Source organism: Cyprinodon variegatus, unplaced genomic scaffold, assembly GCF_000732505.1.
Source record: "Cyprinodon variegatus isolate N-32 unplaced genomic scaffold, C_variegatus-1.0 Scaffold131, whole genome shotgun sequence".
Lineage (NCBI taxonomy): Eukaryota > Metazoa > Chordata > Actinopteri > Cyprinodontiformes > Cyprinodontidae > Cyprinodon > Cyprinodon variegatus.
The window spans coordinates 1,143,763-1,155,231 of NW_015150584.1; the positions used below are offsets into that span (position 1 = coordinate 1,143,763).

An 11,469-nucleotide genomic window follows, 5' to 3' on the forward strand; every position below is an offset into this window, starting at 1 on the left:
TATATATATATATATATATATATATATATGTGCATATACACTGCACATACATTTAGCAAATGAATCGCATGGTGATTTTATTGTGAAGAAGGAAAATCAAATCAAAATCTAGCTGGAAGCAGTAACTTTTTAAAATATGTTTTTATGAGATGTGGAAGGAGTAAAATAAAGCATTATTAGACATTGGTTGCATTGGTATATTGGGGAATGTCCGTAATTATAAAGGTGGCGGTTAGCATGAAGTAACTTTTGGGGCTGAATCCAGGTCAGCTCCCCAGTCACCCATCAAAAGCATGTCCCTCATTACTGGGCTGTAATAGGGCCTCAGTCTGCAGGCTTCTATTACTACAGAGCCACCTCTGTGGCTACTTGGAGCAATGTAAAACATTTGCACATACACACACACACAGTCCGCTGTCAGTATGTCACTGGAGGCTGACCTGAGATGTGGTGCCTAACAAGCTTGAGTTTAACCCCCTGCTGGCTTCCCTTGGGTTTTTACTGCTGCCTGCCTGACTACCGTTCACATTCCTCAAGTTTACAGTGGCAACCGTGGCTTCAGTTTGGCCTCCTCCTGTTGCTTTCATAGATGCTGAGGACATAAATGATTAGTCCGGTAACTAGAGAGAGCCCCTGTCACCCCAATATAATGAGCTGCGATAGCTGCTCTGAGGACGCTGTGGGGGTAGCTGTTTGTGCAGAGGAATTTCATGAGCAGCGTGCATTACTGTATAGAAAAACAATGCTTTTTAGAGACTAATTGAGCCTTGGTGTGTCAACGTATGAGTGTCTCTGTGGCGCCAGCTCCAGGTGAGCACCTCATAAACCCCCTACTGCCCCAAGACTGAAGCCTTTGACGTATTGAAAGTTCCCTTGGGGGGGGGAATTCAGCCTATGGGGGTTTTATTTTCCTACAGATTCACATTAGTGTTCTCATTCCTCTTTTCAGTTAGCTGTCATTTTCTAAGCAGAGTGCCTGCAGTCGCTTTTTTGTTGTTTCCCACCTAGAAACTGCAGATCATGACTCCGACAAAAAGGTGATGTAATGATGAAACGTGTTGACCTTGAGAGGTACAGAAGTTAAAGTGCTTTTCTGTACAGTTGCAGGATTTTGCAGAATAGGCGCTTCTTGATTACATGTTTATTTGATATCCAGATGCAAAAGGAAGTTCTGAAAGGTTTGGTTGTTAATATAATATATATTGAATAATATATTTAAAAAAAAATGAATTAATATAAAATATATTGAATCAAAATACATTTACTTCTTTGTGAGAAGAAGCACAAGAGTTAGGGTGAGATGGAGCTGTCCAGTTCACTGTGGTGCTGATCACTTCATTTATAATTATAAATATCCCCTTATTTATAATTATACATTTTTGAAAGTTTTCATGTCTTAACACTTTGATTTAAAAACTGCAGGGGAGCCAAACATGTAACATATGCACAACTCTATCAGGATCTAAACAGGATGCTCTATGACAAAGCATGAATATGAAAAAATTATACCTTATTATTATTATAAATGATGGCAGCTCCATGATGCTATAGCCTGTCTCACTTTTGAAGAGCTTGATAAAACTCAGATAATTGCATCACGGTGCTCTTTCAAGTATTTGAAGACCTTAAATAAAAATCTGTTGAGCTTTGACAGAAAAAGGATAATTGATTGATTGACTGATTGATTTTATTGATCTCACAGTGGAGAAATTTACTCTTTGCATCAGCTCAATAGTCAAAAAGACGGTAACAAAAGGAGGAAAAGGTGCACAGGGTATATATAGTATATACAGTTAAACAGTGCATCCACATATATATATATATATATATATATATATATATATATATATATATATATATATATATATATACATAACAGTTGAAGTCTCTTATTTAACAGGATTATTACAAAGGGTTATTGCACAGGGTGTTAAATTGGTGTTTATGTAAATATGTATTTATATATATAGTCATTTCACTTAAATATAAACATTTTATTGCATAGGGTATTTAATAGTTATTGCACATTAGCTATTGCACAAGTTATTGCAGTTATAGTGCCACATTGTAAAGTCTGATGGCAGCTGGGATGAATGACCTAGAGTAGCACTCCTTTTTACAAACACGGTCTATAAGTTTTTCACTAGATGAGCTCATAATCCAAAAAATGTGATCACATGAACACAATAATGGGGTAGATTGCAATAAAGACAGTATGGAAAAGGTTTAGAGATTGTGGAGAGAATAGTCAGATTCTTCCCCCTGTAAGTTACAATTGAGCAAAATGTTACAAATGTGCCTTATATTTACCTTATTTGAAGGTATTCTATAAAAAAGTACATTACAATTATCCTTCAGTTCACAAATAGTTTATATAGATACACTTTATGCCAAAATGACCAGGGTTTTTCACTCAGAAATGCATAGGAGCCCCACGTTTGACCTTATTTCCTGTCTCTCCATAGCTGATGATGGATAAAAGAGTTGGGCTAAAGAGATACGAGGTGAACGGCAGGAAAGTCTTATTCTACTTTGATGAGGTTTGTAAAATCAAGGTTGTAGATGGTTCAGATGTTTGATTAACATTTTGTATTGTGAGATTCCAGATGTTTTTTTACAGCTGTGCTCATATGTACTTGAGCCACTTTTTGTCATAGATTTCCAGTCAGTGTATGACATGTGTGGCCTTCCAAGCTATCAGAGAATACATCGTAGGCAAGATGGCGCCTGTTCCGGTCAAGATCTATGACTACTATGAACCAGGTATGCTTCCGATTTTCTCTATGCAGCGTAAACTATTGGCTTAAGTTATTTTTTACTCTGCGCTAAGAAAAATGAAATATGTTCTGCAATTAGAAGTTTTCACAAGCAGCATATGTGGGGATGCTTTGTGCTTGTCCTGCAGCTTTTGAGGCCACCAGGTTCTACAATGTTAGTGAGAGCAGTCCACTTGCACGGGAGCTGTGTGATGGACCCACTTGTAATGAAGTGGAGAGTTCAACAAATCATTGGACAGGTAGGAAATGTCACAAATATACAATGGTCTCCACAAAAATCAGTTATCAATAAGTCACCTATTGAGAACCATGTCTTTTAGGTTTTGTGCAGGCAAACCAGTGCAACAATGTGTTAGGCTGCGTGGAGGAGGAGCAAATGGAACGATGCACGTGTTACAGGGACTGTGGCTATGATGGGGAGCCTGTTTGTGGATCAGATGGGCAGCTCTACCAGAACCAGTGTCAGATGGAGGTATCGTCTTGTCGAAATGGGACTCGCATCAAACAAGTTCACCTGTCCCAATGTTTTCATAGTAAGTGCTCAAAGTTTATTCATATAGACCTTTCAATTGTCCCCTTTCAAGCATATATATTATTACAAGTAAAAGAGCTTAGCATTTGAGATACTACCAGTTAGTAATATATTTTCTAATCAGCGAGAACACAAGTAGGATTAAAAATTGTACTTTATCTTAACTATTAAGGATAAAAAAAGATGGCTTAAGATCAAAGAGGGTTGAGTCACAGGAACAAGAAAAAAAATACATCTGAAGAATTAAAACCGAGATAAAAATGCCCAATATGTTAAAGTCATCCTGATTAGAATAGGATTCCTCGGAGAAAAATGCCCAACTCCCCTATTTCCTGAACTTCAGCCAGCTCCTTTGTTTCCTGCCTTTCATTACTAGACAGACTGATTAATCCAGGTGTGTCTGGCCTCAGTAACCATGACAACATTGGCCAGACACACCTGGATTAATCAGTCTGTCTAGTAATGAAAGACAGGAAACAAAGGAGCTGGCTGAAGTTGAGGAAATATTGGAGTTGGGCATATAACTCATTAGCCTCCACTTGTCGTATGAAGCCTCAGAGGTCATCATTTGAAAAAATAAGAGAATTACAGAACAGTAAACTTTCTAAGACATGATGTCCACAGAAATTGAAATGCCAGCCAAAGAAATATGTTAGTTCCAGTGGGGATGGCAGGATTCTCTGTGTTTCTCATTCTATAAATCTTGCCTTTGGGAAATAGTGAAATCAATGTCATTGTTCAAAGAAAGCTACTACATTTTTAGTTAGCTGTTTGTCACAAACCATGGAGATACAGCAGTAATTCAATGGAAGCCACTTGGGTCAGATGAGACCAAAAATAAACTGCTTATAACAAAAGACAATCTACTGAGAATGAAATCCAGGAAGACATTCCAACATTTTAAGAAATCACTCAAGGCCGTATGTTTGGTGTTCATCTTCTCCAGCAGAACAACCCAAAATATACATCCAGAGCTACCATAGTTAAGGTCAAATCTTTCTGTCTGTTATAATGGTTTTGAATTGATGACTTTACCCAAACAGATTTGATGTAAGTTTACGTGACTAAGACATTCAGAGAAAAATCTGAGCTTGCAGAGAAAGATTCTCTAAAGTTATTGTGACCTAAACTATTTCCTTCGGCTTTATAAATATACACTACTTTGGTTTATGAGATGAATTTTTATATTATATATATTATTATATTACAAATAATATTTGTAATATAGTATTAAGTATCAAAACATTCAAAGAGCATGAATGCTTTTTTTGTAGCTTGCATATTTAGTCCGTCTGAGACTGCTAATGTATACACACACTTAAACAGGATCTTGAAATTGTTTTGTACTTATCTTAACATACCAAGTTAAATGGAATGGAAGACTCAGCTTTTGCCTGTTGCTGTGTATATGTATATGCTGTATTGCAGCTTATTAGGTTGCTGTATAACTTAGTCTTACTCTGTCAATATCTGCAAGTGTATCTGAACCTCAATCTGAGCTCAGGAAACAGCTGTTCAGGTGCTGAGCCGATTACTGGATGAGTCCTCAGGGATAATAAAAAAAAGTCCTACCCAACCCCCCGAGCCCTCGCTTACTCTCTGTCGTATTACAGGGCTCTCTCCAAATGACAGAGTGCTTTTGTCCTGCTTCAGAAATCCTCGTCACATTCCTTTCCGACGCACAGCCCAACAACAAAGGGGCCTTCATGTTGTGGTGCAGATTGAGGAAAAGGCATAGACAAAACTTTGATGGGAAAAGTCCTGAGTTTGTGCCAAGTGTTTCATGCTGTAAATGATCAAAAGGACTGAAGCACATCCTGGCCTTGTTTGTTTGTTTATGCTTCAATAGCGGCAGATTTGTTTCACGGATTCTTCATTTTGAGGAAAGAAAGGGAGGCAGTGATTGTTTCCCCACATGGCCCCGACAGATTTTTTTAAACATAAAACGTTGTTAGAACTAAGTAGATATCACTGTTTATCAGTATGAAGTGATGCTCCTGGGCAGTAGATGAAGCTAGTGTTACACATTCATTCTTTATTTTGGGAAAAATCTATAAGTCACAATTATGGTAATATAATCTCCATCCGTGTGTGTTTCTACAGATAAAACCATTGAAAAAAGTCAGCCAGAGGCAAGCCAGGAAATCGAACAACCTTCAGTGCCCATACATGCAGGTAACCACATCTACCACAGCTTTCCCATACAATTTATGCTCAGTTGTCACCTGTTTATACAAATGCATGCTCAAAACAATCAGCCGCTGTGTTTTCCAAACAGCGCCGTTAGTCTCCTTTTGCAAAAATTATTTATCAGTCCCCACGTGTTATGTCACATAAATGTCCTTAACCTTTACAGCATATTTCTGGCATTTAACATGCAAAATCAGCTAGAAGGAAACACTTTTCCTGCTATGATGTGGAAGAAAAAATATGTTTTCATTTACAAATAAAAATCCAATCCAGTCTTTTAGACCAGGAGAATTAGTAAACAGTACATGTCCAACTGTTTCATAAATACTTCATCATGAAAACAAAGCAACATGAATGACTTTGTGTAGAGGTTTAAAGCAGAGCTAAGTTATTGTAAGCAAACAAAACAACACGTTGAATGAAATTGAACAAAATGTTGAATGAAAAATGAGAACTAAACAAGAGAAAAAAGAGAAAAGGGGTAAGGGAAGTAAGATTAACCAGGTGTGTGGCAGCACATTCACCTACCACCACATCATGTCTACAATCAGTGTGATGAATGGGAGGATAAGTTTCACGCAGCAGGCTTGCTTGCTGCTGTCAGGAGCGTAGCCTCTTCCTAAGAGGCTGCCAGGGGATTCCTGATGGGAAGTTTGGCTCTGTCCTAAGGTAGATATAACTGTGTTTCTGTATGCAATGCAAGCAGAAAAATACAAACTGTTCAAGTGTCATGTCCTAACCCTGTAATGTCATATCATTTTAGCATATAACATTAAAACCTGGCTGCTGTCTCTGAGTGGTATCCAGGTGTGTGCGTGTGCATGCATGTTTGATGTGGTGTGACCTGCTCTGACTTGCTTCCCAGCTTGTAACTCCCAGTAGCTGCTCCTCACAAAGCCGCTCCTCGTCAAAGGTCTCCCTTAGTACAAAAGCTAAATGCTTCACTTTCGACACAAGAATGCAATTCCTCACACTCACACAGATGTCTCTGCATGCAGGTGTACGCCTGTTTCTTGCAAGCAAAAGGAAATATGCACCAGATTAATTAATGTTCAATGTGTTTTATGTAGTTTTGAGCCATGCCAACACAAGCATTCAGCTAAAGTAACAATGTAGGATTATTATTTAAAAAAACATTAAAATCCCTGGTACTGTAAAGCACTCAAATACAGACAATGTTCCCTGCAGAGTGCATCAAGAATGTAAAAGGTAAAGATAAGTTCAGCCAAGGAAATGAGAGACACTAAAGGAAGCTGAAGCTCTGGAATTAGCTTCCGTGTGCAGACTTGTCTTATTAGTGAACCTGCTGCAGCGGTCGACACATAGATACAGACACAGGCTTGAAGACTTCATTTCAACTGCTCTAAGTCTATCATCAAACCAATTTTTTTTAGTACTAGTTCTAATGTTATTGTTCAGTTTGTTCCATTTATATTTATGAAAATATAATGCCTCTTTTCCAAAGGAAAAAAAAAAAATTTAAATTTGCAGTTATGGTCTGACTATGTAACATTTGAATGAAGGTTGCCCCCAACTGGCGAGTGTTGTGTACTCCAACTTATGAAGTTGTCACATGCAGGGTACAAAAAAATGTTTATTTTTTTAATTTCCATTCTTTTTTGCACAAACAGTAGTTTTAGCCTAGTCTTTGATTCAGTTTGGCTGCTACTCTAAACAATAGGAAATAAATAAATAAAAATATCCCTATACCAATCTCTGTATTTCCTGCAGATGGTGAGTCCCTCCTTGATTTTTTTTTGCTTTTTTTTTTTTTTTTTTTTTAAAGAGGCATGAAGGTTGCTTTTTTCTGTCCTTCTAGGTCTTGACCTTACTGTTTTGTTGAAAAACATGACTCTCTGGCAGATTTGTCAGTAGGAGATGATCCATGCACTCACGTGACACTCTTTGACAACGTGAAGCCTTTTTTATTGAAAGTAAACCTCAGTACTTTTAGCAGTAGCTTACTGCACTGTTATACACTACAATGCTACGACATTGTCAATGTAACCATTGACAACATTAAAGGAGAATTCCGGTTTTTAACACTTTTAGCCCATTTTCTGTAGTGTCCAGGATGAAATCGAATGATCGACACCAAAATTTTGACAATTGGTCCTGTCTCTGCTTTTGGCTCATGCAGAATCCCCCCCTGGCTGCTTCAGAATGGCTTCCATAGTGCATGTCCGATAATGTCCTTAAAACAACCTTAAACGTTCTTTTTTTAAAATATGCTACTCACCGGGTCGTCAGCGCTGTTCAATGACGTTCCAAAAAAAGTTTCGTAAAGAAAAAACGTTCCTGTAGTGTTTTATTTAGCGTTTTGTAAATCCCATTGAGTTCTGTTGGAATAGTCAATATCCCTCCGCCACCGGAAACGGAAAGGGGGCCTGTTTACACTTAGTTGTAGTCTTTTCGCAAGGCCCAAGTGTTTATGCTTCACTCTGTGTACTCCGACGTCGAGGTGCTAACGTCTCTGTTAAACACTTTAAAAAACTCTGAAAATGGAATACGAAAGGTGGATTCTTGAGGAGGACATATTGGACTTTGAGTTTGACGGTAGAGGATACCGTCGCCAACTAGTGGTCTGGAGTGTGCAACGCTTCAGATTCGAACGGGAAGCGGAAGTTTATAAGCGGTTGTGATGTATCGGAAAAAAAAAGTCCGGGAATTAAAAAAAGCCAAAAAAAAAAACAAAAGAAACGTTTTTCCTCAACAAAACTTTTTTGGAACGTCATTGAACAGCGCTGACGACCCGGTGAGTAGCATATTTTAAAAAAAGAACGTTTAAGGTTGTTTTAAGGACATTATCGGACATGCACAATGGAAGCCATTCTGAAGCAGCCAGGGGGGGATTCTGCATGAGCCAAAAAGCAGAGACAGGACCAATTGTCAAAATTTTGGTGTCGATCATTCGATTTCATCCTGGACACTACAGAAAATGGGCTAAAAGTGTTAAAAACCGGAATTCTCCTTTAAAATCCCATGATCATGGGCCGATATGTACAAAATAATAGTCAGGTAGTCCTAACAAAGGGGATATTACACCCACCATGCATTGAACTTTCACCAGCTTTCATTTGATTAAATGAGTCTTTCCCCCCTCCCCTCCAGGTGAAGAGGAACAGGGCTCCATGATGACAGAGGTGTCCTACTACTCCTATGAATATGACTCAGATTCTGGGGCTTTCCTTGCTGATGCAGAGGGAGGGGACCATTCCGACATACCTGAAGGTGGTGGTGTTGTGCAGCATAACGTGCCCCTACCAGCTAACAGCCAGCTGCCCACGGCTGACACAAAGAGCACCCCTGAGCGATGGTACGTGGGTTTGTAAATTTGAAATTGTAACACCTGTAGTGTTTCGCCCTTCAGCGATTCTCTCAACACTAAAGTCTGTCCCTTCTTTCTTGTCGTCCACAGAAATGTAAAGTGAAACCATATGGCCACCCCAAAATTGTACCATATTTGTGAATATGCTTGTGAATGGAAAGAAAACAGAGAGTTTGCAGACTTGCTTCAACAAAAAATCGGTGCGGTTTGGAAACAACTTTTTTTAGTTGTTTGGTGAATTGAGTTGGAGTGGATGCTTTTATTGTGTATGTCTGTTTTTTGTGCGTGGTAGGAAGTGAAGGAGAAAGATTTTGAAGCTCAAATCCTCTAGTTCATTTGCTTCCTGTAGACTCATCAGTAGACACCATAGCATCTTAATCCAGTTTGCTGCTTTTATAATCACTAGAAAAAAAAACAGACAAGCAATTTTTTTTTATATTTGTAATTACACTCAATGTTAAGCAATATATTTTTATTATATTTTCTATCTGTGGTATTTATTTGTAGCTAGAAATATTTTTCTTTCTTTTTTTTTAAGTCAAGGCCTGCCCACACAGACTACATTTTCCCCATTGTAGTTCTTGATGTGCTCATTCAAAGCACTTTTTGGCTTAAACACCAATAACTGAAAGGTCTACTTAAAACGACTGTGCTGGTTTGCTGCTGAAGAAAGACATGCTAATCGTATGCTTTACAGAAACATAAGCTGAAGTTCTTTTTCATCGTCAGACATTTTCTTCATTTTTTTTATTCACTGTACCACTTCAAAGAGATTGGAGGGTAATGAGCAGAGAGAGAAATGTAAGGTCTCTGCATCTGTCTCTGAAACTACTCAACCATCATCTGCTCACCATTCACCTTACATACCAGCAAATTTGATTGTACAGTTTATAAGCTATTTTGTTTTTATGTTCACGCAAGTGATGTTAAGGAAATCCATTGATGTAAATGTGCCAAATTTGACCAAATGTAATCCTGATTTATATCAAACATTGTTTATAAAACAAATGAGAATAAAGTTTATACACAAACCAGTCTTTTGTCTTTAAATTAAATCAATTAGATGGTTACCCAAAATAGGTCATTTGAACAGCTTATCTTTAGGCCCTGCTAAGGAACATGTTAATGTTTGTCTTTGACCCTTTGGGAAAAATTGGAACTTTTCCATGTTTACTTTCAAATGCTACAAACAAGCATTCCAGCATTGTCCCAACACTTCTTATAAAGTGAATATAAACTAAATGTTTTCTTAGCTTGTGTCTGGTTTTAAAAGAAAACCCAGGGTGGGGGTGGATCGGACGCTTAATATTTGTCACTTTATTGCTTCCAAAATTTAGTCTCTATGATTCTATCCACGTTGCTTAAACAACAAATATGGCAATAAAACAGACCCCTATCATGATGCTACCACCACCATGCTTGGCATTAAGTACATGGTCCATTTTTTACTCTTTTTTTTTTTTGTCTCTCTCTAGTTACTGAAAACAATCACCTGTCTATTAAAGGGGTCATATAATGATTATATTTGGTATTTGGTGCTGGTCCTTAAGGTCTCTGAATAGGGTGTGTAATATTGGTTTTCTTCCTATTATGGTATGCTCATGAATATTTAGATGAGCTGTGCGCTGATTGGTTGGTTTACAACGAGCAAAGCTGCTGAGCAAGACGCGTCACAGCAACAAGCACTCACTCACTGAAACATCAAATTGTTGATATGGTAGGGTGACCAGACGTCCTCGTTTTCCGGGACATATCCTACTTTTCGTACCTAAAAAAACGTCTGAGGGGAATTTCAAAATCGCCCCGAAAAAAAAAAAAAAAAAAGTGTCCTCCTTTTCAGAAACCCAAATGCTTAGCGACAAAATAATACTCACAGCTTGCGGATGTGATTGCCTTACAGCCCCTCGTTTCAGTAAAAGAAGTTTAGCAAATCCTGCTTGGAACTGTCCAAGATTTTGAAAGCTGTGTTCGGTAAAAAGCTTAGATGCAGGGGTCTCAAATCTGTTCCAGAAATGGCCATGTGGCTGCAGGTTTTCTTTTCAACCAATTTCTTGGTTGAAAAGAAAACCTGCAGCCACACAGTGCTTTCTGGAGACAATTTGAGACCCTTGGCTTAGAGCAAATGAACAGCTGAGCATCAAACTTTGCAGGGATCTTCTGAAACACAAAAATAATCCATGCATGTCGAATCTTCGGATCCTTGGGAAGACTGTGAAAATTTTCCCCTTTCTCCGTGCAGCCTGGAACACTGCATTTACGCCTGTGGTTCCTACTCATTTTCAACAGAGAAACTGCCTGCTTTGTATTTCTTGTAGAAGTAAACCCAACTGTAGGCTAAACAGCTAAACTGGTGTCTTACATCTAGCTCTATTCATGTTCTTGTGCCAGTGAACCAGTGGGCTGGTCTGTATGTCAATTTTGGGGCGTGAAAAAACTACAGGCCAGAACCAAATAAGGCAACATCCCCAAATTGAATTTGTCGGTTTTATGGTGGAAGTTTAGAAATGTGAGCATGAATTTGCAGAGAAAGAAGGTGTCGATGGGATTTGAACTTCTCTGTACGTCTATTTCACCCACTGAACAATCTTTTTTCATCTATGACAATGTAAACTCGGTTTTGCATTCTTTTACCTCTTTAAAGC

General features: G+C 38.3%; 1 protein-coding gene across 1 annotated transcript in view; it reads left to right on the forward strand.

Annotated features, from left to right (window-relative positions):
• cpamd8 (C3 and PZP-like, alpha-2-macroglobulin domain containing 8) overlaps nucleotides 1-9,631 on the forward strand; it is a 53,723-nt gene extending 44,092 nt beyond the window's left edge. Inside the window, exons 37-43 of the mRNA XM_015376188.1 lie at nucleotides 2,466-2,540; nucleotides 2,658-2,763; nucleotides 2,906-3,016; nucleotides 3,098-3,310; nucleotides 5,413-5,484; nucleotides 8,611-8,815; nucleotides 8,918-9,631. Of these exons, the coding sequence (XP_015231674.1) occupies nucleotides 2,466-2,540; nucleotides 2,658-2,763; nucleotides 2,906-3,016; nucleotides 3,098-3,310; nucleotides 5,413-5,484; nucleotides 8,611-8,815; nucleotide 8,918 (783 nt within the window). The 3' untranslated portion in view covers nucleotides 8,919-9,631. The remainder of the gene's footprint in view (nucleotides 1-2,465; nucleotides 2,541-2,657; nucleotides 2,764-2,905; nucleotides 3,017-3,097; nucleotides 3,311-5,412; nucleotides 5,485-8,610; nucleotides 8,816-8,917) is intronic.
• Nucleotides 9,632-11,469: the final 1,838 nt, after the last annotated feature.